The 23,517-nt window shown below is 42.0% G+C and overlaps 1 protein-coding gene across 1 annotated transcript in view; it reads left to right on the forward strand.

Annotated features, from left to right (window-relative positions):
- Positions 1 to 23,517, forward strand: part of CDKL1 (cyclin dependent kinase like 1) — a 57,659-nt gene that overhangs the window by 21,377 nt on the left and 12,765 nt on the right. The window contains exon 2 of the mRNA XM_049612814.1: positions 13,005 to 13,126. Coding sequence (XP_049468771.1) covers positions 13,005 to 13,126 — 122 coding nt within the window. The remainder of the gene's footprint in view (positions 1 to 13,004; positions 13,127 to 23,517) is intronic.

A 23,517-nucleotide genomic window follows, 5' to 3' on the forward strand; every position in this document is an offset into this window, starting at 1 on the left:
ATACCTACCACTTCCTGTCCCCCTTGGTCAAGGGTTCCCCCATGGAGTGTTAACTGCGGCAAGTTCGAGTCACCCACCAGCATCCTGTACCTCAGCACCCCAGAAGCCCTGGGGCAGAAGGCAAAAGATACAGAATGTAGCTGAGATGAGGGCCTGTTGGATACATCCACATGAAGCTGGTTGCTGCAGCAACAGTTAAATTAAAAGATGGGCTGACACTGACCTTGCTGTTCGAAATACTCCAGGCGGGAGTGAGACCCTTTGGAATGGTAGATCCTTCTGCCTGGAACATTTTTCTGGCCATCTCCATGGCTTGTACTTTCTTCAGATCTTTTTTAATTTGTCACCTTTGCCCTGAAGTCTTCCCTGATCACCCTGTTTTAAATTGTACCCCCCACCATGCTACTACTGTGCCCCATACCTTCTTTCTTTCTTTCCGTAAAATTTATCACCATCCAGGGTACTCAACTATAAGCTCCCTGAGAGCAGAGATTTTTCTTAGCCATGTTAAGTATGGTAATCTCAGAGCTTACAGTAATGTCCAGCACAAAGTAGGGCTCAGCATAGGTTTTTGAGTAATAATATATAAAAATGAATATATGAAAATAGAACTTTTTCATATTTTTGGATTACTTCCTATTTTCATACATATTTTTAAAATTTTTATTACTGAAGTATAGTTGAAATACCATGTTATATTAGTTTCAGGTGCACAATGTAGTGATTCAACAATTCCATACATGACTCAGTGCTCACCATGATAAGTATAGTCACCATCTGTCACCATATAATGTTTTTACAGTCTTACTGACTGTCTTCCTTCTGCTGTAATTTTCATCCTGTGACTTATATATTTTATAACTGGAAGTTTGTACCTCCTAATCCCCTTCACCTATTTCTCACATCTCCCCCACCCTATTTGTATACATACATATATATATGTAAAAGTATACACTAATATATAATATACAATATTATACATAAATATATATATTTAAATTATGAGTGGGGGAGGGGCAGAGAAAGAGGAAAAGAGAATCCCAAGCTCCACATGGACAACGCAAAGCCCAGTGTGGGATTTGAATGCACAAACTGTGAGATCATGACCTGAGCCACCTAGCTGCCCCAATTTTTTTTTTCAGTTTATTTATTTTTGAGAGAGAGAGTGCAGGAAAGGGGCAGAGAGAGACGGAGAAAGAGAATCCAAAGCAGGCTGTGCACTGGGATCGTAGAGCCCGACACAGGGTTTGAACCCACAAACCTGAGCAGAAGCCAAGAGTCAGACATTCAACCGACTGAACCACCCAGGTGCACGTAGGTGCCCCTATTTTATATATTTTTAATAAAATTATTCAGTAGTTTCTATTTTCATATGTTTATATAAAATCACTCAGTGACTTGACTTCTTTATTCAACATTACATCATTGTCATTGGGCCAGTAGATAGACCCATGTTAATTTTCTTCTTTTTAACCATTACAAAGTATTCAGTATTTCATGCTTTGAATGTAAACAATTTTTTTTTTACCATCCTCTTTAATAAAAGATGTTGGCGTTGTTTTAATTTTTTGCTTTTACAAATAATGCCGCAATAAATACCCCTGTACATATATTTTTATACAATGGGCTTTTATTTATGTAAGGTGTATTTCTGGAAGTGGTGTGCTGGGTAAGATAGGTGATGTGCGTGTATTTCCATAAACTTTAATTTTTAGAACAGTTTTAGATTTCCAGAAAAATTGAGATGATCATGCAGAGAGTATCTACATAAATTACTTGGAATTCCTGTACATAGACTTACTTATTCTCCCCTAATCATTCATTCATTCACTCATTCAATCAGTCATTTATTTATGTTAGTAGAGACTCATGGATATTTGTGTCGCTATGACATATCCCCATCAATGCAGTGTTAGTATTGGTTTTGTCCTAGCACTTTCCTTGATGGCACTATAAGATGCCCCAGCCTCATCTTGTATTTCTCCTGCCTTACCTAGAATCATCCATTTTCTCTGAGGAACTCTGGTTCCTTCTGCTGGAGAATGAATGGTATTAGAAACCAAGACCTGGGCTCCATGTGTACTTCTTGCTGCTAGGGTGTGGTTGCTTCTAGGCTCTCTCAGCTGACAGAGCAAGGAAATATGTGTGTGTATACTAACCTGTGCGTATAGACGTACCTATAGTTATTCCTGTATGTAACCACCTGTATCTATACTAAGCTAAACATGAGTTCCTGCTGATGTCTCCAACTCTAACCCATGGATGGAGCAGATCATGGATTACACTAGCCTCTTCTCCTTGCTTATCATTAACCCTGTGCTAACAGGGGAAACTGGTTTTCATTATCCAGCATTCATTTACTTGTTTAATTCAGTGTATAATGTTGTTAGAATTGTCAATTCCAGGGTGCCTGGGTGGCTCAGTGGGTTAAGCGCCTGACTCTCGATTTCGGCTCAGGTCATGATCTCACAGTTCATGACATGGAGCTCTGTGGTTGGCCTTTTGGCTTTGCCCTGACAGTGTGGAGTCTGCTTGGGATTCTCTCTCTCTCTCACTCCCTCTGCCCCTCCCCTACTGGCTCGCACATATGCACTCTCTCTCTCAATATAAATAAACATTAAAAAAAACCAACAGAATTGTCAATTCCTATTCCCCTGAGAAACAACTTTATCACTAAGAGTACCTTATTGATACTTTTATGTGTAGTTCCTTTTGCCTTTAGTCTTATAGACTCTAACCACTTCCAAAGTTACTCCCCTCGCCCCCACCCCCACTGCCACTGAAGTTGTCTCATACGTTAGTAATACGGGTAGATTTTTTTTGTTATTAGATTCTGCATTCTAACATAGGATTCCTGAACCTCCTAAATGATTTTTTAAAATTTGCATACATTAAGGTTCACTCTTGGTGCCGTAACATTCTGTGGGTTTGGACAAATGCATAATGTCACATATCGTCCAATACAGTATCATGCAGAATAATTTTACTGACCTAAAAATCCTGTTTCACCTTGTATTTCTCCCCGTGTCCCCTGAACTCCTGGCAATCACTGATCTTTTTACTGTCTCCATAGTTTTGCTTTTGCTGGAATGTCATATAATTGGAATCATACAATATGTAGTCTTTCCAGACTGGCGTCTTTCACTTAATATGCATTTAAATTTTATACATGTCTTGTCATGACTTGATAGCTCATTTCTTTTTATCTCTGATGAATATCCCACTCCACTGTGGATACAGCACAATGTTTTATCCTTTTGCCTATAGGAAGACCATTTGCTTCCAATTTATGGTGATTATAAATAAAGCCATTATAAACATTTGTGTGTTTTTTAAAAAATTTTTATTTTAGAGAAAAAGAGAGAGTGCACACACATGCATGAACTGAGGTGGGGAGGGGCAGAGGGAGAGAAAAGGAGAATCCTAAGCAGGCTTCCACTCTGCATGGAGCCCCACATGGAGCTCAATCCCACGACCCTGGGATCATGACCTGAGCTGAAATGAAGTGTTGGATGCTCAACCGACTGAGGCACCTGGGTCCCCCTGTGTGCAGCTTTTTATGTGACATAAATTTTCAAATGATTTGGGTAAATACCTAGGGGTCTGACTGCTGGATCATATAGTACAACTATGTTTAGCTTTGTGAGAAACTACCAAACTGGCTTCCAAAGTGGCTGCCCCATCTTGCATTCCCACCAGCAGTGAATGAGAGTTCTGTTGCTCAGTATTGTCATCAGTATTTGGTGTCCTCAGCTGTTTTTGGATTTTAACCATTCTAATAGGTGTGTAATGGTAGCTCATTATTTTTTTTATTTATTTTTAAATTTTTAAAAATATTAAAAAAAAATTTTTTTACATTCATTTATTTTTGAGAGAGACAGATCATGAATGGGGGAGGGACAGTGAGAGAGAGAGAGAGAGAGAGAGAGAGAGAGAGAGAGAATCCAAAGCAGTCTCCAGGTTCTGAGCAGTCAGTACAGAGCCTGACGTGGGGCTCAAACCCACGAACCGTGAGATCATGACCTGAGCCAAAGTCAGACGCTCAATGGACTGAGCCATCCAGGTGCCCCAATGTTTATTTATTTTTGAGAGAAAGAGAGAGAGACAGAGTGTGAGTGGGGGGAGGGGCAGAGAGAGAGGGAGACAGAGAATCTGAAGCAGCCTCCAGGCACCAAGCTGTCAGCCCAGAGCCCGACACAGGGCTCAAACTCATGGACCTTGAGATCATGACCTGAGCTGAAGTTGGATGCTTAACCCACTGAGCCACCCAGGCACTCCGGTGTCTCATTATTTTTGTAATTTGCAATTCCCCAGTGAAAAAATATACTGATCATCTTTTCATATGCTTATTTCCCATCTGTATCTCTTTGGTGAGGTATCTGCTCAGATCTTTTGCCCATGTGTTTTGGGTATATTGTTTTAATAAATACTGCTAGTAACTTTTCCAAAAAGTTTAACCAACCAAGTATGAGAAGATCTGTTTCCCTATATCCTTGGAAGCACTGGATGTTAGGAGTTTGTGAAATGTTTACCTGTTAGGAAACTGAGTCGCCTTACCTTGTTGCTCTGATTTGCCTTTCTCTGACTACTAGTGAGATTGAATATCTTTCCATGTCTCTTGGATCATTTATATTTCCTCTTCTGTGTATTACCTACTTATATCTTTTGCCCATTTCCCCGCATAGGTGTCTTTTTCTTCATAATACATGAAGTAGCTTTGTAATAGAAGGGCTATCACCCTTTATTTGTCATCACACACATTTCCCTGCCAATTATGTGTCTTTTGACATCGTCTCGAGTGTTTTTGTTTTTTGTTTTTGTTTTTGTTTATTGTGGTAAGTTACACATAACATAAATTTTACCATTTTAACCATTTTTAAGTGTCTAGTCCAGTGATGTTAGGGCATTCACAGTGGCATGCAGCCATCACCACCGTCATCTCCAGAACTTTTGCCATCTTCCTAACATTATTTTATTCTCCTGTAGCCAAACTTACCTATCTTTCATTTTTTCTTCTAGATTGTTTTTTCAGGATGCTTTCTTCCATTCTAAAGTCATAGGAAGTTTCTCCTAAAATTTTTTCTAGTATTTCTAGTATCTCATACCAAAATTTTTAACATATCCGAAAGTTATTCTTATACATAGGGTGGTAAGGTATGATTTTAATTTTCCTAAGGAGTAGCCAGTTTTCCCAGATTCAATTTTAAATAAAGCACATTTTTTTCAACTGTAGTGAAGTACTGCCTTGGTCATATGTTAATTTCCCTTCAATACTTGGATCTAATTCTAGACCCTGTACTTCTTCTGTTTGTTCATTTCTTTTTTTTTTTTTAATTTTTTTTTTAACGTTTATTTATTTTTGAGACAGAGGGAGACACAGCATGAACGGGGGAGGAGCAGAGAGAGAGGGAAACACAGAATCGGAAGCAGGCTCCAGGCTCTGAGCCATCAGCCCAGAGCCCGACGCGGGGCTCGAACTCGCGGACCGCGAGATCGTGACCTGAGCTGAAGTCGGACGCTTAACCGACTGAGCCACCCAGGTGCCCCTGTTTGTTCATTTCTTGGTCATTAGCCTACTGGCCTGTTAATGCTGCTGCTGCTGCTGGTGGTAATGATTATAGGCACTTTTTAAAAGTTTTTATTTTTTAAAAAAGTTTTATTTATTTTGAGAGAGAAAGAGGGAGTGCGAGTGAGCACATGTGGGAGGGACAGAGAGGGAATCCCAAGCACACTCCCCACTGTTGGCGCAGAGCCTTGTGTGAGGCTCGAACTCACGAAACATGAGATCATGACCTGAGCCAAAATCAAGATTGGGACACTCAACTGACTGAGATACCCAAGTGCCCCTATAGGCACTACATTGAAAATTTTGCCATCTGGTAGAGCAAGTTGCCCCATTTTTCCTTGGTGGTTAAAAAAATTTTTTTTGTTAATGTTTATTTTTGAGAGAAAGAGAGAGAGAGAGACAGAGCATGAGTTGGGGAGGGGCAGAGAGAGAGGGAGACACAGAATCTGAGGCAGGCTCCAGGCTCTGAGCTGTCAGCAGAGAGCCTGACATGGGGCTTGAACCCATGAATCATGAGATCATGACCTGAGCCAAAGTCAGATGCTTAACCAACTGAGCCATCCTGGTTCCCCTCCTTGGTGGTTTTAAAACAGTTACAGTTCTGTACGAAGGTAAAAGGCATTTTATCTAGTTCAAAAACATTTTTTTTTAAATTCTGATTTGAACTGCCTTATATCTACATATTAGTTTTAGAACACCTTTTTATGATATCCATTCTTGAGTGGTATCATTTTATTAGGACCATACCTGTACTTCCAAAGTTCTTAAATGGGGTTAAGGTGAAGTTTAAAGCTTTCTTTTTGAATCAAAAGCAAATTGAGTACTGCTGCTATTAACTCTTGCCTTGTGATTTATTTGAGAGCATTCATCTCAGAAAGAAGAACGGGAGGAAATATGAAGAACTTGATTTTTCTCAGCTTCTTAGTTGGACAAGCTCTAAACCTTGCTGGATCTCTAGTGGTTGACAGTGTTATAATATGCTGATCTGGGAATCCTTGGGAAGTACTCAAGGTTAATTATTATAAAGGAGAGGGGGGCATCACTTTTCTCCATTCTGTGTGAACGTTAACTGATGGAAGATCCCTGCAAAGACTTAGAGTCAAGTTCAAGAATTGTAAAGGCCTATAAAAACATATTACTAAGATAGCTCCCACTTTCTCCAATTTAATCTCTCTTATTATTTACCACAGTTGTGGGAGAAGAATGCTTTAGAAAGGAAAACAGGATATGATCCTTGAGAAAATGACAAAATCCTTTTTGTCTGAAGCAAAGACAGGATAAATATTCCCCCTCTCCCCACAAAGAATGAGAATCCTTGACAGTTGAAGGAAAGGAGAACCCACAGATATAACGTGCACTGGTCAGTCCAGAAACATGCAGCCATTATTGAGGACTCCCTAGGGTGGAGGTCACACACTGACTACCTGCCAGGGCCAGACAGGTGTGAGAGCAACACTTGACTTCTGCAAATAAATACACTTTTTCTTATTTGCCTTGAAATATGCAGCCATTTCTGTTGCTTGTCCGTTCTCCCACTTTTGATAGAAACATGGGTACGTTAAATATCTCCCTTTTAACTCACGTAAGAAAATCAATGATGTAAGAGTGATGAGCAAGGACAACTTTCACTTGGCCTTAGTGTCGGGGAGTGGTAGGGATGGGTGGGGACTGTGGGGAACTGAAGCCCACAGGCCTTATCTACAGTGAACAGCTGCCTCCCGGCCCCAGCTCACTGATGCCACAGATACTGCAGGCCCAGTTGTGCTAGATCAGCATCATTTTCCAGAGGATCCTGGTAACCAGGGTTTTAAAGTAACATCTCCTGATCTGAAATGTTGGCAACTAGCACAAAATGCTTCACAGTGCTGGGGCCACCTGGGTGGCTTAGTTGGTTCAGTGTCCAACTTCAGCTCAGGTCATGATCTTATCGTTCGTGGGTTCGAGCCCCATATTGAGTTCTGCGCTGGCAGTGTGGAGCCTGCTTGGGATTCTCCCTCTGTCTCCCTGTCTCTCTCTGCCCCTCCCCTGCTTGCATGCATGTGCATGCATTCTCTCTCAAAATAAATAAATAAAACTTAAAAAAAAAAAAAAGACCACCCCTGAGGTTTTGACTTCATACACTCATAAATAGGAAGCAATTAAAACTAAAAGAGCCCTGAACTACATCTTGGTGGTAGATATGGCAGTTGAACCTGTTTTATTAAGATTATTTGTATGTATAAATAGTCATGCCAAATAAGCCTATGAACAGTCCATCCGTCATGTTGCCTACTTCTCATCTAATTCCTCTGCATGTCTCTGAAGAAGCGCATTCAGTATTGAAGCAGAAGTACTCGAACCTTTGTGAACACAAACATTCACAATATTGGGGCTGTCATTGAACCCTAGAGGTTACCAACTGCAAACGGGTTTCAGGATTAGAGACGTCCCCCTGAGTTCTGCTCCTGGGGTAAGGGGAAGTCAGCAAAGAGAGAGGGGTAAGGTTCTTTGAGAAGCTAAATCCATACAACCTTGCTTCTGGTCTCTGCCCAGCACTGACACAGCTTCTGGGGAGGTCACACGGCCCAGCCTGCCTGGGGAAGCCCGCAGGAAGCCTCTCAGGCCTCTCCCCACTCCACCTTACAGCAGCCTCCATCACCGCCGACCACTTCTTCCTTCCATGATATGCCCATCCCTCTGCTGTCTTCTCTCTTATCTTGGGAGGTCTTCTTCCCTTTCTCCTTGCTTCCTCCTCAGCCACCACACATCTAGTGCTGAGGTTCTGTGGGCCTCTTCCTTTCTCACCTGCTCTTCTAAGAAATTGCATCTACCCGTGGCTTCCCTTACCTTCCTGCTGACTCCCTAGCTTTTATCTTCAGTTCCAACTCCAGCCAACCTGACAACTCTACTTTGGTATCTCAGAGTCCCCACCAACCTGCCCAAAACAGCAGTTTCTTCCCCTAAAAACCTGTTCCTCCTCTCTGTGACAGCACCACCATCTGCCCCGTTATACAAAACTTTGGTCCTTCTTAACAGCTCCCTCTCCCTTGTCCCTCACCTCCAGCCCATCACCTCATCCTGAATATTCTAATACCAAACAGTGCCTTTCTCACCATCTCCCTGCCTCTGCCCGGTCCAAGCTGTCATCATCTCTCAGCTGACAACAGGCTCGTCACTGGTCTCCTTTCACCATATTGCCTCCTCCAAGCCATTCTGTATCTAACCACTATAGCGAGCTTTAAAAAACCCACATGGTATTATTATATTACATCTTGCTAAAACTCCTTCCAGTAACTTTCCATCACACTTAGGATAAAGTTTAAATTTCTTAGCATGGCCCTCAAGGTCGTACAGGACTCCGCTTCTGACTGTCAAACTGGCCTTGGTTCCATGCACTTGACCCTCAAGCCACACTGTCTTTCAGTTCTGTAAGTGGCCTAATCCCCTTCTGGCCAGGGCCAGTCCTCTGCCTGGAAAGCTGCCTCTACCACCCCTCCTGACTTTGGTCTGGTCAGACCTTTCTCTCCCTCCAGGACTCAGCTCAAGGCCACTTACTCAGGGACAGTTTCTCTGAGGTAGCCTAATCCCTTGTATATATGGAGCTCTTCGTGACACTTCTTTGTTTAATGCCTGAGTCTCCTGTCCCCTTTGACCAGTGTGTCTCTAGTGCCTAGAACAGTGTCTGAGACGAAGCAGGTGCTCTGTGGATCTTTGCTGAATAAATGAACACAGCCAGGACAGGGAATGATTTTAAAATACCTGCTGCTCTGGAATGTTTTCTGATCACCCAGAATCCTGGCAACCTAGAGACCGTTAATAATTTAGTTTAAAGTATTTAATATTTAAAAGTCCCAGTCAGAATTTAGTCTTAGCGATCAATTTTTCTAAATTAAACTTGTTCTTAAAATAAGTGGAGAAACAATTTATTACCCATTTTCAGTTATATGCAGATTATCTCGTGGGGGGAGTTAGGAGAGACAGGTGGTTTAAAAGCCATATGACCTGTCTTGCTAGAAGCAATTTGATGATATATATCACAAATCTTAAATGTCTAAGTCCCTATTTGTCTATCTATATCTATAAATTTATATGTAGCTATCTATGTATAACTATGGATCTATATATATAGCTGGCCAGCATATGGTAAAAAGTACTCTCATGCTCCTGACCTAGGTGTAAATATCTATGATCCTTTTGGAAAGCAATTTGGCCATCTCTAGAGCCATAAAGCTGTATTTTTGGTGCTCTAGATAGTGTCTACCTAACTTCCTCAAGATCTTCCCAGGACCACCCACCATCCGCAAACTAGGCACCCTTGCCTTGCTTTTGGTGGCATTTATCATAGCTGTAATTACTTGTTCAGTATCTCCTTTCCCTCTTAGATTCTAGGCTCTTGGAGGGTAGGGGCATGACTCACTTTGTCTCTATGTCCTTAAGACTTTATCTCATGCACACTAAAATCAATAAGTAGCTGTTGAATACTCTGAGTAGAGAAAATCATCCTACGTAAAAATAGATTTAACTCCAAATAATAATATCAGCAGTTACCCTTCACGAAGAGGCTACTGTACTCAACTGACACTGTTGAGTGCTCCTTGTGTGGCATTATCACAGCAACCCTTGAGCTTCCTGCTCTCACTGATGGAGGTTGAGGCCTGAAGTGAATGTATTCAAAGTTAAGGTCAACCAGTGAGTAATTTGTTCACCAAAACCTTACTTACAACAGCCACAAATTGGAAAGAATCTACGTGTTATCTGAAGAGACTATCTTACAGTTACTAGGGTTTTGGCTTTGCAAAGGTGTATAGTAATAGAAAGACGGGTGTAGTATATGTTTGGTCCCCTTTGGTTCAGTGGATACTGTTGTAACAGTGCCCTTCACCTCTCACGGGGTACCCACGCTCGGGCTCCAGCACTACAGCACCTGGTTAGTGCCCACTAGGTGCATCAGGGTTTGGGGGGAGGAAGCCAGACAGAGAAAGTGACATCCGGATGAAGGGAGTGTTCCAGAGAGAGAGCCAGGTGAGCAGGTCCTGAGAGGAAAGGGAGCACCAGCCTTCAAGGAAGTGAGTGAAGTTCAGGGCCTTTGGGGGGAAGTTATGAGAGATGAGGCTGGAGACATAAGCAGAAGCCAAACTGAGAGGACCTTTGGGGTTTATCCTGAGGTAGCAGCACCCTGACACAATCCCTGCAGATGTGCACATGACAAGGTGGGGCACCAGTCTTGGTATCCAGAGAAGGTCTGGGTATTCATTTGGGTAGAATTGATCTATCTGTACTTGTGCTTCAAAGGCTGGCTGGAGATATAAATGAGGACTGCATATCGAACATGGAAAATTAAAAGAATCTAAGATTTGAAGTCTGGACCTGTGGACAGCGATTTTTCAGAGCCTGAAAGAAAACCCCTGCTTTCTGCTAATTATGTCGTAATGCTACTGTTTCGGCCCTTTGAGCTGATTGTTTGCTGTTTGAGACATCTAAGTCCGTGCAGTTTTTTTTGTTTTTTTTTGTTTTTTTTTTTAGTTCAAGACAGTAGTCAGATCTGCCCTACTCTGTCTGGAAAATGTTAGTTCAGGCTAAACGTTTCCAGGTATGTTAACATAAATAAGAGATTTTATAGTTTGTAGGGCCCTCTGTTCTAAGGCCCACCTGGGACTAATGGCCCTTAGAGTATCGTGGCTTTGTTTTACCAAGTTAATATCTACGGGAAGAATTTCATATCTTGAAGATGGTTACAGAGGGATTTTACAAAGAAAGCGAGAAAATACCTGTCTCGTTTAGTATTTCCCTTGCTGGCTGCTTCTCTTTGCACTGCGCGTACGAATATCACATGCAGTTCAAGATCTTCACTTTTTCTCCTTCTACCTTTTTTACCTTTTATGAAGTATCTGCTCATCTGTGATTAATACCTCTGGCTACCTCTTGAATCACCTGGAGAATTTTGAGAGAAAACAAGATGGCTTGGCCCCTACGACCAATTCAGTGTCTCTGGGCATGGGGCCTACACATCTGTGGTTTCAAAAATCCCCCTGTGAGCTGGTACAGGTTCTTCACTGTGGCATAAACTTAGTAGTTTCAAGCAAGAGTGATGTTTTATTTCTCACAATTCTGTGGCTTGGGGAAGGGTTCCTTCAGTTGGTCTTGCCCGGGTCAGCTGAATTTAAGTTGGCGGCGGCTGGGGAATGAGCTCAGCGAGGACACCTGGGCCTCTCTGCCTGAGGTACTTCATCCCGGGCTTCTTCAGGGCTGAGCCTTGTGCTTTGTTTTCTTGGACTTCTAGGATGAAGCGGAAGTAGTGTCCCCTGGCTTCTAGGACAGGCCTTAGGAAGCCTTATGGCTCCTTCTTTTGTTTCTTAGACCAGTGCCTGGAGGCCTTCACGTCCTGGAGAAAGTTAATCACTGTGTCTCCCTTCACAATTATTAGTTTGCCTAGTTGTAGTGCTTCGGATAGGATTATGGACAGAAGCATCCAGGAAGCTAAGTGCAAGGTTTATCTTTGGCAACACAACATTGATTCCCCACTTTTTTTTTTTTTTTCCTCTACATGCACACCTTCAGGCACATCATTTTTCTGTCTTAAAATGTTTCATCAAGCTAGGAAACATGATTTACTCCTTCTTTCACAAATAATTATCAAATGTCTATTATGCTTAACCAACTGAGCCACCCATGCACCCCCCCCCCCCCCATCTAGTACAGCCACATCGTTTTGAGGCAACAGGAGAATCCTGAGGTCATGATTCTTCTTTTCATGGAATATTGTATCTATTGACAGCAGAGGATGTTAAACAATCAAATGAATGATCTTAGTAATTCCAAAGGATTGCCAAGGAGACATAGTTCAGGGGGGCTAGGAGACATACAGGGACACCGAACCAGCCTGGGGAGGTCCAAAGACACCTCTTTAGGAAGGGACATTTGATCCTCATCTGAAGATGAACTTGCATTAACTAAATATCGCCCCCTCTTTTTCATTCTCCTTTTCTGGCCTTCCCATCTCTCTCTTTGCCTTCACCAACCACCTAGGTTATGCTGTAATCATTTTTTTTATAACTTTGTTTTTATTTTTAATTTCTTTTTAATGTTTATTTTTGAGAGAGAGAGTGCACAAGTGGGGGAGGAGCTGAGAGAGAGCTGGGGATAGAGGATCTGAAGCAGGCTCCTCACGGACAGCACAGAGCCTGACGTGGGGCTTGAACTCACGAACCCTGAGATCATGACCTGAGCCAAAGTCAGAGGCTTAACCGACTGAGCCACCCAGGTGCCCTTATGCTGTAATTATTTACAAGCCGCTGACAAACAGCTCCTCGAGAGAAGTAAGATCATACTGTTTACAGCCTCCTTCAGTCCAAGACAAGAAAGTTCCCAAAGGACAAACAGCTCTCTTTTAATTGGATCAAAGTTGGAGAAAGCGGTCTTTCACGGCCCCAGCTTAGCACCTTGCTTTTTGTGTTTTCAGCAACTCAAGCATCCCAACCTGGTTAACCTTATCGAAGTCTTCAGAAGGAAGCGGAAGCTTCACCTGGTGTTTGAGTACTGTGACCACACCGTTCTCCATGAGTTGGACAGACACCAAAGAGGGTGAGTGATCCATCCCTTACAAATGAAACACGGCACCACACTCCAGGATTCGTGAGGGAAAATTAGCAATGGCCTCTTTTGCAGATCGGGCAAGAACAGGTTTACTCCGCTCCTGGGCCTGACAGCAGAAGAGTTACTGAAAAGGCTGGGAAGCGGGTCATAACTAATTGTTTTCATGAAGAAAGCAGCAGCATTATTAGGTTGAACTTCATTTCTTTGTTATATTATCTGTGCATAGAAGCCCTCTTGGTCTTTAAGAAAGAAAAGGAAGATTACCGGTTAGTCGTGCCTGACTAGGGAGGTGTAAGGACTCAGAGATTGAAGGCAAGAGTCCAAAGACGATGGCCAATAGGAGGCTTAAGGCGAAAACAAACGTAACACTTCAGCTGAAGCGATCTGGGAGTCTGGTCTGCTGTCTTGGTTAGGAATTCTTTGGTTACAGGTGGCAAGAACCCACTTAAGGCAAGTGTAGGTGAAAAAGGAATGTTGGTGTGGCTGTGGCCGGGAAGGATGGCATGACTTGGGGGCTCTGGTGACCTTATCACACACCCCTTTTTGTCATGGCCAGCTGCTTTGTGTGCATTACAGGAAGGCTTGGTGAGCAGACAGAGCTTTTGTTTGAAAAAAGGAAAAAAAACACACAAAAAAGTGTGTGTGTCCCTTCCTCTGGTTGACAGTAGCCTCTTGCCAGAGTAAGCAGAGTGCATACTGGACTTGGGCACCCACCCACTCCTCAACTGGATGCTTAAAGCACCATCAGTGGTGCATTTTCTCTCTCTCCCAACTCTTCTCTGTGGTGGCTTCACTCTGCCTTGCAGAGGAGTCTTATAAGGTGGCTTTGGGAGAGTATGTGTCAATGGTATGCGATAGAAGGGGAAAATACAAAATAGGAAGCATTGCCACGGGCTTTTATCAACCTATGTAGCTATTCTAGAGGAAAGAAAGTTCTAGAAGAAGGTAGCATCTGCATATAAAGTCATTGGAAGACTCTGCTTCAGTTCAAGTGATGGAGCTATCCTGGAGGCTAATCACTGTGGCCAGATGGAGAGGGTAGAATGTTTAGCAGACCTGGAGGATAGGATTCAAGAAGACTTCCTGGAGGAGGTGGCCTTTGAGTTGAATAGTGAGAAGACTTAAAACATGTGAGCAGGGAAGGATAGCCCATCCCCTCCTTTTGCTGTGCTCCTGGGAGCCCAGCTTTGGCTGAGGACAATATGCAGAGTGGCCTCGTGTATCAGAATGGTGGACTGGTGCCCCATCCCTGCTCACAATCACACCCCGTGACTGGAGCCTGTGGCTCTCAACAATGCTTTCAAACTCCGGCCAAGTGTTTGCTCTTTGCCACGTGGTGGTAGTTATGTGATCAGCCGTGATATCCAGACAAATAGGATTAAAGCAGCTTGTGGTTTGTGAGTGACCATGGTATAGGCTTTTCGTGTTAATTTACACAGCCAGAGAGAGCCCAGAGAACAGACACTTCTCTTCAGAAAGTCATTGATACAGAGAAATTATGTGTTCAAGGGAGGAAAACTGTTAGTATGTTGATATTTGCTCTTTTGATAGCTTGCAACTGACATTTCAGTTAAACCTATTAGTATAAATTACTCCTGGCTATGTGCTGCTAGGGAGATGTTGCAGGGAGCTTGATGAATCATGTTAGGTTGAGTCATTTGGAAACACTGATCAGTGGGGGGCTGAAAGCAGTTGGGAGTCAATTCTTTTTTGGCATATAGTTTGAGCAGAAGAAAAAAGGACAGGACAAGGAGCGATTAGAGTTTGGAAGCAGATTTTTTTTTTAACTCCACTGGCGAAAATATGTTATGTATGTTCCAGGAAATAGAAAGTGCTTTAATATGGAGGTGGGTAAGGGAAGGACCAGTAGATACATGTGAGGTTAAGTACAAGCAACATTTCCAAATGATGATGTGCTGTGGTTTGTTAAATAGAAGATTGACCGAAGGAATGCTGATAAATGAGCAAACTTGAAAAATAAGATTTGTTCTAAACCAAATTATATTCATTTATTTTGAAGTTTAAGGATTTTTTTTGTTTTTAAAAATAGAAGTTACTTTCCATTATACTGAATAGTTGACAATTCTCCAATCTATTTTAAATGCTATTTCAAATTTTTGCTTGTCATCATTAAGGAGTAAATGTCGTTAAACTGCATCAACCAAAGATTTTGAAATTCATAGGAAACCTTTTGTTTTTCAACTTAGAAATTTCATATTATAAAATAACACTTTATAAGTACATCCCCCGTAAAAGTGGGTCAACATCACATGTGTGACCTTTGGCAAGTTGCTTCCAGGTGTTCTCACCTGTGAAAATGAGAGTTTAGGACCAGGTGAAGTTTAAGGGGACTCTCAGGTCTAAAGTGCTATGAATTGTTGATCTAATACCCTAGAGGTCAGAAGACCGCAGGTCTCCTTCAACATCATGTTTAATCTGTTGGATAATATCAACAAAGGATAGCATGCGAATGCAGGTGTTTTCCTGGTGTCAGGTGGGGTCCTCCTTCGGTTTGTACACTCACTCCAGAATGTCCCGTGATCACCATTTTGTATTTCTAAGTACAGATTTCTGAAATACAAAGCGGATCTTACCAGTCCTCTTTATAAAACCCTGCAATAGCTCCCCAAAGCTTACTGATGTGGTCCTAGCACGGGACACCAGGTTTCACAGCCCCATTTCTCCCCAGATTGCCACATAAACCGTGACACTGCCCCATGGAATCATTTCCATTCTGAGCCTCGTTCAGTAGGACAGTTGCTTTCTCAGTCTGCATTGCCCTACCTTCTCTACTCTGCCTACACACCCCTGCCTGTCCTTCAGATAAGGCTCAAATATGACCTCCTGTGTGGCAACTATTTTAGCTGACGGTGAGAAGAGTCAGGAGTTCCTTTCTCCGGTATCCATAGTATCTTCTGGGACTATTTCTATTACAGACTCCATTTGCACAGTAAATTGTAAAAATCTTCAAGGGCAAGAGCTGTGCCTTCCTCCCCTGGGGATACCCAGTATCTTGTACCTTAATTCTTGGCACTTGGTATATCCCTAATACTTGTTGTGGGATGACCAAGTTAGCAGACCAATAAACTGATACTTACAAAATGATTTTGAAGAAGGGTAATAATAACAGTGTTTTGATTATTTTTCACTTTAAGATAGTTACTTTGACTAAAACTTCTAAAATCTGGGGAGCCTGGCTCGCTTAGTTGGTAGAGCATGTGACTCTTGATCGCAGGGTAGCGAGTTCAAGTCCCACTTTGGGCGTGGCGCCTACCTAAAAAAATAAATAAAATTCTAAAACCTAATATTGTGAAAGGAAATGATCAGTACACTGCTGGAGCAGCCTGTCCAGAGGGCAGTTTGCCGCATTGTGTATTAACAGCTTTAGAGACAAATCTTAGACCAAGCAACTCTACTTCTAATAATTTCTCATAAGAAAATAATTGAGTATATGCACAAAGGTTTAGTTATACAAGTGTTTATTATTAAAGGATTTTCTGTTTTTTTTTTTATTAAAAAAATTTTTTAAGTAAGCTCTACACCTACTGTGGGGCTTGAACTCACGACCCTGAGATCAAGAGTTGCAGTCTTTACCACCTGAGCCAGCCAAGTGCCCTGTTAAAGGATTTTTTTTATAGTGTAAACATTGGAAACAACTGAAATGTCCAATAATAGATGGTTGGTTAAGTAAATTATGGTATGTCTTTACAATGAAATACAGTGGGGCCACTACGAATCATGCTTATAGATAAAACATACATTGAAATAGGGGCGCCTGGGTGGCTCAGTCGTTTGAGTGTCTGACTTCAGCTCAGGTCATGATCTCACCGTTCATGGGTTTGAGCCTCATGTTGGGCTCTGTGCTGACAGCTCAGAGCCTGGAACCTGCTTTGGATTCTGTGTCTCCCTCTCTCTCTGTCCCTCCCCCACTTGCACTCTGTCTCTGTCTCTCAAAAATAAATAAATGTTAAAAAAAAAAAACCAAACACTGAAATACAAAAATGTTCATGAGTAATTGCAAAATGAAGAAAAATGCTGTAATAAAAATACATAATTTCTTTTCATAGAATTCATATATAGATAGAAAAAAAGAAAAATAATTAATACACTTAATATTTTAATAGTGATACCTTGAATTATAGTTTTCATTTTACTTATTTTTTAATGTTTATTTATTTTTGAGAGAGAGAGTACAAGTGGGGGAGGTGCAGAGAGAGAGGGGGACAGAGGATCCCAAGCTGGCTCTGTGCTGATAGCAGAGAGCCTGACATGGGGCTCAAACCCACAAACCATGAGATCATGACCTGAGCTGAAGTCAGATGCTCAACTGACTGAGCCACCCAGGCACCCCTATTTATGTTTTTTAAAATACTTCCCCCATGTTGCATGTATCACTGTGGTTACATTTTAATCATTAAAAATAATTCCTGACAAATAAAACTCAAAAGACCTGTCTCTACTTTGAATCTGAAATGGACACTAATTAATTTCCTCATTATCATGTTTGTAACTTCTTGTACTTCTTTGGAAAGCTTTTGGAAAAGATTCAAATTCATGTTGCTAATAACAAGCAAGTTTGTGCCACAAGACATGTATCCTGCTACAGTGAAATAAATATGTATCCATTATAATTTCCAGTGTGGTGCTTATGTTGTTTATATTTGCCCTCAAACAAACATATTACCGTTCCTTATCTTCTGAAGAACTTAATATACTTATTCTTAAACTGTTTGTCTGTTCTCGGTCAAAGTTTGGTAAGTGACTAGTTTCTGGATTCCCTCCTCATTTTTCTATCCCTCTGTAAGTGCAGCCAGACATAATAATTCTTTCCCATTAGCACTGGTTCTGCCTCTGACTCTGATGGAGTTTGTTCAAAGAACATCTGGTGGGGGAAGGTTATTACTGCAAGTTTTCAGTTTCTGGCAATGGAATTCCACAACTTTTATAAAACACTAAAACTCTTTATTTTTAGATTAAAAGTGATACATTGTTTGTTGCAATAATGTTTCAAGCAACACAGAAACATAGAAATAAAATTAACAGGTTGAGAAATAGTTTTCTAATTATTTTTCTATGTATATCCATATTTAAGTAGATTGTATTCTACATCGTTCAGTTCTGCGTTTTTTAAAGAGTATTCAGGCACTATCTCCTGATTCAAACATACCTACCTTTAGGGACACCTGGGTGGCTCAGTCGGTTAAGCGTCCCACTCTTGATTTCCGCTCAGGTCATGATGACCTCATGCTGTTAGCGTAGAGCTTGCTTGGGATTCTCTCTCTGCCTATCCCCTGCATGTGCTCGCTCTCTCTCTCTCTCTCTCTCTCTCTCTCTCTCTCTCTCTCTCCCTCTCTCTCTCTCTCCCTCTCTCTCTCTCTCCCTCTCTCTCTCTCTCTCTCTGTCTCTCTCACTGTCTCTCAAAATAAGTAAATAAACTTTAAAAAAAATAGATAAAATGGACTGATTATATATGTTTTATAACTTGCATTGTTTTATAATTGCATCCCCTAATTTGGAGATGGATGCAAAGAAGCTAGCCCAGGCTAGTAGTCATACTGCCTACTTTCCCTCATCCCAATCCTTTGCCTGCCAAACACCATTCTTATTATAACTTGACTTTGTTTATGGAATTGCATACAAGAAAAGTATAGCCTGGTACTCAAAATTTGAACATGGATGTAGACTCTTCCAAAGCATCTGTTTGTTAAATATGTTCGTATTTATTTGAGATGGTATAAGGCAGAGGGCATGGTGGTGACAACCCTCAACATGCCTGGCTCTTGAGTCAGCTATTCCAATCTGGACAAGTTGTTTTCCATGCCTGGAATGCCGTTATCATAGAACATCTCCCTTAACTATCCTCCAGGAGATTCCTGTTGCTTCCTTCTTGTGTGTCAGGCATCCAGTTTTCTCTGTTTCAAGTAATCTTTTATAGTCTACTTCTTTGGGTGGGGTGCTTCCTCCAGGGGCTCCCTGAGAAACAGTGTATGAGAGGTCTAAAAAAGAGAGTTGGGGGGGGGGGCACCTGGGTGGCTCAGTCAGTTGGGTGTCCAACTTCGGCTCAGGTTCATGGTCTCACCACATGTGAGTTCAAGCCCTGTGTCAGGCTCTGTGCTGACAGCTCAGAGCCTGGAGCCTGCTTCCCTTTTTGTGTCTCCCTCTCTCTTTCTGCCCTTCTCCTGCTCACACTCTGTCTCTTTCTCTCAAAAATAAACAAACATTAAAAAAATAATAAAAATAAAAAAGAGATTGAAGTCTTGCCTTTGCATTTAAAAATTCTTTCACACAGTTGATTGGTATTTTGTGTGAGTATAGATTTGTATGTTTGTTTTTTTAGAAAATAATAGTCCTTCAAATTTTTTTTTTAATATTTATTTATTTTTGAGACAGAGTATGAGCAGGGAGGGGGGGGAGAGAGAGAGGGAGAGAGAGAATCCCAGGCAGTTTCCACGCTCAACGCAGGGCCTGATGCAGGGCTGACCTCACAAGGTCATGACCTGAACTGAGATCAAGAGTCGGACACTTAACTGCCTGAGCCACCCAGGCTCCCCTTGAAAGCATTTTTGAAGTGCCCTCTATCTTCCAGTGTTAAGAAGTCTGTTGCCATTCTATTTTCTGCTCCTTTGTGAAGTCTGTTTCTTTTTTTATTTCCAGAAGCTTCCTCTCTTTGTTCACAGAATTCTGCATTATGAAAATCATGGGCCTTGCTTTTCACACCTTATGCTGGCACTTGGTGGGCTCCTTTTGTCTGAGAAAGAAAATTTGAATTGTTTTATTACTGATTTACTATCCTTTGTTTTCTGTATTTTCTTGTTCTGGGCCTTCTGTTATTTGGATTCTAGACTCTAATTGGTCCTTTTGCTTTTTTTATAGTGTCTTTTTCTTGTTTTGTGGATGCAACAGCTTTCCTTTTCTCTATTAATGTTTTTCTTTTTTTCTTTTTCTTTTCTTTAAAAATTTTTAATGTTTTATTTATTTTTGAGAGAGAGAGGGAGGGCATGTGTGCGAGCAGGGGAGGGGCAGAGAGAGAAGGAGACACAGAATCCGAAGCAGGCTCCAGGCTCTGAGCTGACAGCACAGAGCCTGACACTGGGTTCAAACTCATCATGAACCATGAGATCGTGACCTGAGCAGAAGTCGGATGCTTAACTGACTCAGCCACCCAGGTGCCCCTGTTTTTCTTTTTTTAAAGTTCTCATCACCCTCCACGGTTTCTGTTTCTTTTAAGTTGTTTTCTTTCTGTTTGTTTTGATCTCTACCCTTCTCATTTCAGGCTTTCCTTGGACATTAGATAATCCCCATGGTTAAGAGTAGGGTGCTATTGGAAGCTCTGGGCTTCACTGTGGGGTTATCTGGCTGGTTCATTTGCTGGGGAACCCTAATGTCAGAATTTTCAGATCTTTCCTCCTGAGCTTCCTCCATAAAAGTCTTCCAGTATTTTCCTTGGAGTGTGAAGTCTGGCCGCCAGCTTTGTTAGAGCCAGTGAGGGGAGAAGCCTGGGGAGTCTCAGCATTCACCAGTTAGTATGTACATAATCATTTAATCCTCTGTTTTGGGAACAGTATCCACCATCTCAACTGTACCAAACATCCTCTATTTTACACTCTCCAGAAAACAAAACTCCAGCCTTCTACTAGGTTGGGGGAAGAGTGCTCCCTACTGGGATACAATAGGGGAAGGGATCTAGAGATTTCATTGTTTCCAAAACAGATTTTCCACACTCCTCTGCCCCTCCCACTTCCAGAGGGATCTTGGCTGCCAGGTCTTGCACCCTTGGAGGTGCACCCCCACCTTTGGAGGATTCTTTGGGACAAATTGGTTGGTCTTCCACTCTCTCCTCTTCTGGCTTAGGTTTTGGCTTTCTTGGATCTGCTGTCGGTTTTCATTCATCTGCCTGCTTTCCAAATTCCAGAATGTGTTGCTATTATCTCTTCTCCTGTTCTGACCATGTAGGTTTTGGTCTTGGAAAAAACCTCTCAGTGTGGCTATAGTCAGGTTTGGAGAGGGAGTGAAATTAGATGGGCTTGTTCAACCTACTGTCTTAATCCACAAGTCCTTTGAAACACTCCCTTCACTTGGCTTTGGTGACAATGCTTTTCTGAGTGTCACCTTATTTTCCCCCATACTCAACCCCAGTCTCTTGCTGAATCCCTCTCTGCTCTCTGACCTCCACCTGTTGTAGGGCCTCAGGACTTTGACCTTCTCTTCCTTTTCTGTATTCACTTCCGTGGCTTCCATCTAGCCCTAGGACTCCAAATATCCATATGCATATACTCCCCAAATTTATATTTCCAGCCTGACCTCCCTTGTGAATTCAGAACTGCCAACCCAGAGGCTTTCTTTTGCTGTCCAATAAGCATCTCAATATATTCACCTTTCCTCCCCCAAACCAGATCTTCCCTCAGCATTCTCCTCAGTAAAGAGCCCCACCATGGACCAGCTAGTCAAGCTGAAACCTTGGTATCATTCCTTGGTTCCTTTCTGTCTCTCCTATCCAATCTTTCAGAAAATCCTGAAGATTCTATTTTGAAAATATAGCCCAAATCTGGCCACTTCTCATTCCCGTAACCACTACTTCAAATGTTAACTTAAGCAGAGAAGTTCTCTGGACCACGCTACAGAAGATAGTGCCCTTTCCGGCACAGAACCCTGTGTACCTATGTGTATATCCAATTCCAACCCAACACAACAGAATGGATTCTATTTATTTCCCTCTTATCTTTGTAACTCCCTTCTTCAGCAGTAAAAAACTTGCCTCCTATCATCATCAGCTAAGAAGGATCTTAGAGATGGACTCTGAGGCCCTGGCATTTTAGAGAAGAAACAGAGTAATAAAGTGAAGTGAGTAGCTAGCTCAAGATGACCACTGGATGGTTTTGACGTTTGAGGACTGTGTAATAATGGGCCCAGCTTTAGAGGAGTATTAATAAATATGCTGTTATAATTTACTTTTAAGTGCTCCTTTTGCATAATTTCTTTAGGGAAATGTTTTTAGAGACTAAAGTGGCCTGGCACTGATAACCTTATATTAATATTTAATTCATTAAATAATCAAAGTATGCTCCATATTTTTTCTGGACAAGAAGGTGAGGCTGGGGGAAGCATTTTCTCTAAAGTGCCCTCTTCTTAGTTGTATTTTTCTAGGCCTTCTTTCTAAACAGGTGAGTTTTCCTGGTATTGTACCAGTGTAGCACTAGGACAAGGAAGAGAATTTAGAGAGAAGATACTTCAATCCCAGGGACATGGTTCTGGTCCAGAAATGTCCCAGCTCTTCCTGGGGGTGGCCTCTTCATTTCCTCCACATTGTCCCATCCTCTGTTCAAGCATCCTCTGATCTACTTGAAAGGATTTCCTGAACATCTGGTCTGGTGACAACAGTGGCCTCGTGGCCCATCCCAGAGCCTAGAAGTGACTTGTTTTGGTCACCTAAACACAACTACTAGAGAGAGTTTCCTCCCTGGTTTACTTATTAGTTCTGGCTGAGGACCATAACACCATTGTTTAACGTCTGATTCATAAAAACAGTAAGTCCGGATGGTGGGTGGGAGGCTCTAAAAATAAATGTACTCTCTCTGTAGTCATTTCACTCATTGCCTGATATATATTTTAAAGGCTCCCAGAAGAGGAGTCTTTTCCTAATTCGCATGAAGCATCTGACAGGGCTACTGGTTGCCCTGGTTATGTAAGCTGAGAGTCAGGGAAGAAGTGGGAGGCTGGGGGCAGTGGCACCAAGTGTAGACGACGGTGATAGAGGACAGGGCAGAGAGATGGGGAGTGGGATGCGGCTAGCTGCCAGAGAGAAGCAGTGTGGGAAAGAACCACTTATTCACTTTTGTTACATGCTGTGCAATGTAAACCTCTTCCCTCTTGGCAGTAAAATCTTCATTACTTAAAAAAAAAAAAAAATGCTGCCTGGGGAGTCTGGAGAAACCATGTGCCCGTGCATGAAAGATGAATTCTGTCTCAAGGCATCAGTTTGAAGCCACTTGAAAAAAGCAAACAACAATACCTTTTATGCTATGTATTAGCTAACTTTTCATCAACAAAAAGCTCCTGGTAGAAATGGAGCTCAAATTACCAGGCAGGTTTCCAGTGGTGTCACAGATGTTTGAGGTAGGTGATCCTAAGTATTTGTGGAAACCCCTCAGTCTTCATGGTCCCTTTCTGTAGAAGTTGATGTTAGTATTGCTATTACCTTGCTGTCCCTAGAATCCCACTGTGTGTTGATCACATGCTGTTTACACTTTGGATTTGCTCTGTGAGGTAGATGACGGTATGTGTCACTACATAAGCCTGTCTTAGTTTACTCTTTCCTTCCTTCCTTCTTCCTTCCTTTCCTTCCTTCCTTTCCTTCCTTCTTTTCCTTCCTTTCTTCTTCC

Source organism: Panthera uncia (assembly GCF_023721935.1).
Source record: "Panthera uncia isolate 11264 chromosome B3 unlocalized genomic scaffold, Puncia_PCG_1.0 HiC_scaffold_1, whole genome shotgun sequence".
Lineage (NCBI taxonomy): Eukaryota > Metazoa > Chordata > Mammalia > Carnivora > Felidae > Panthera > Panthera uncia.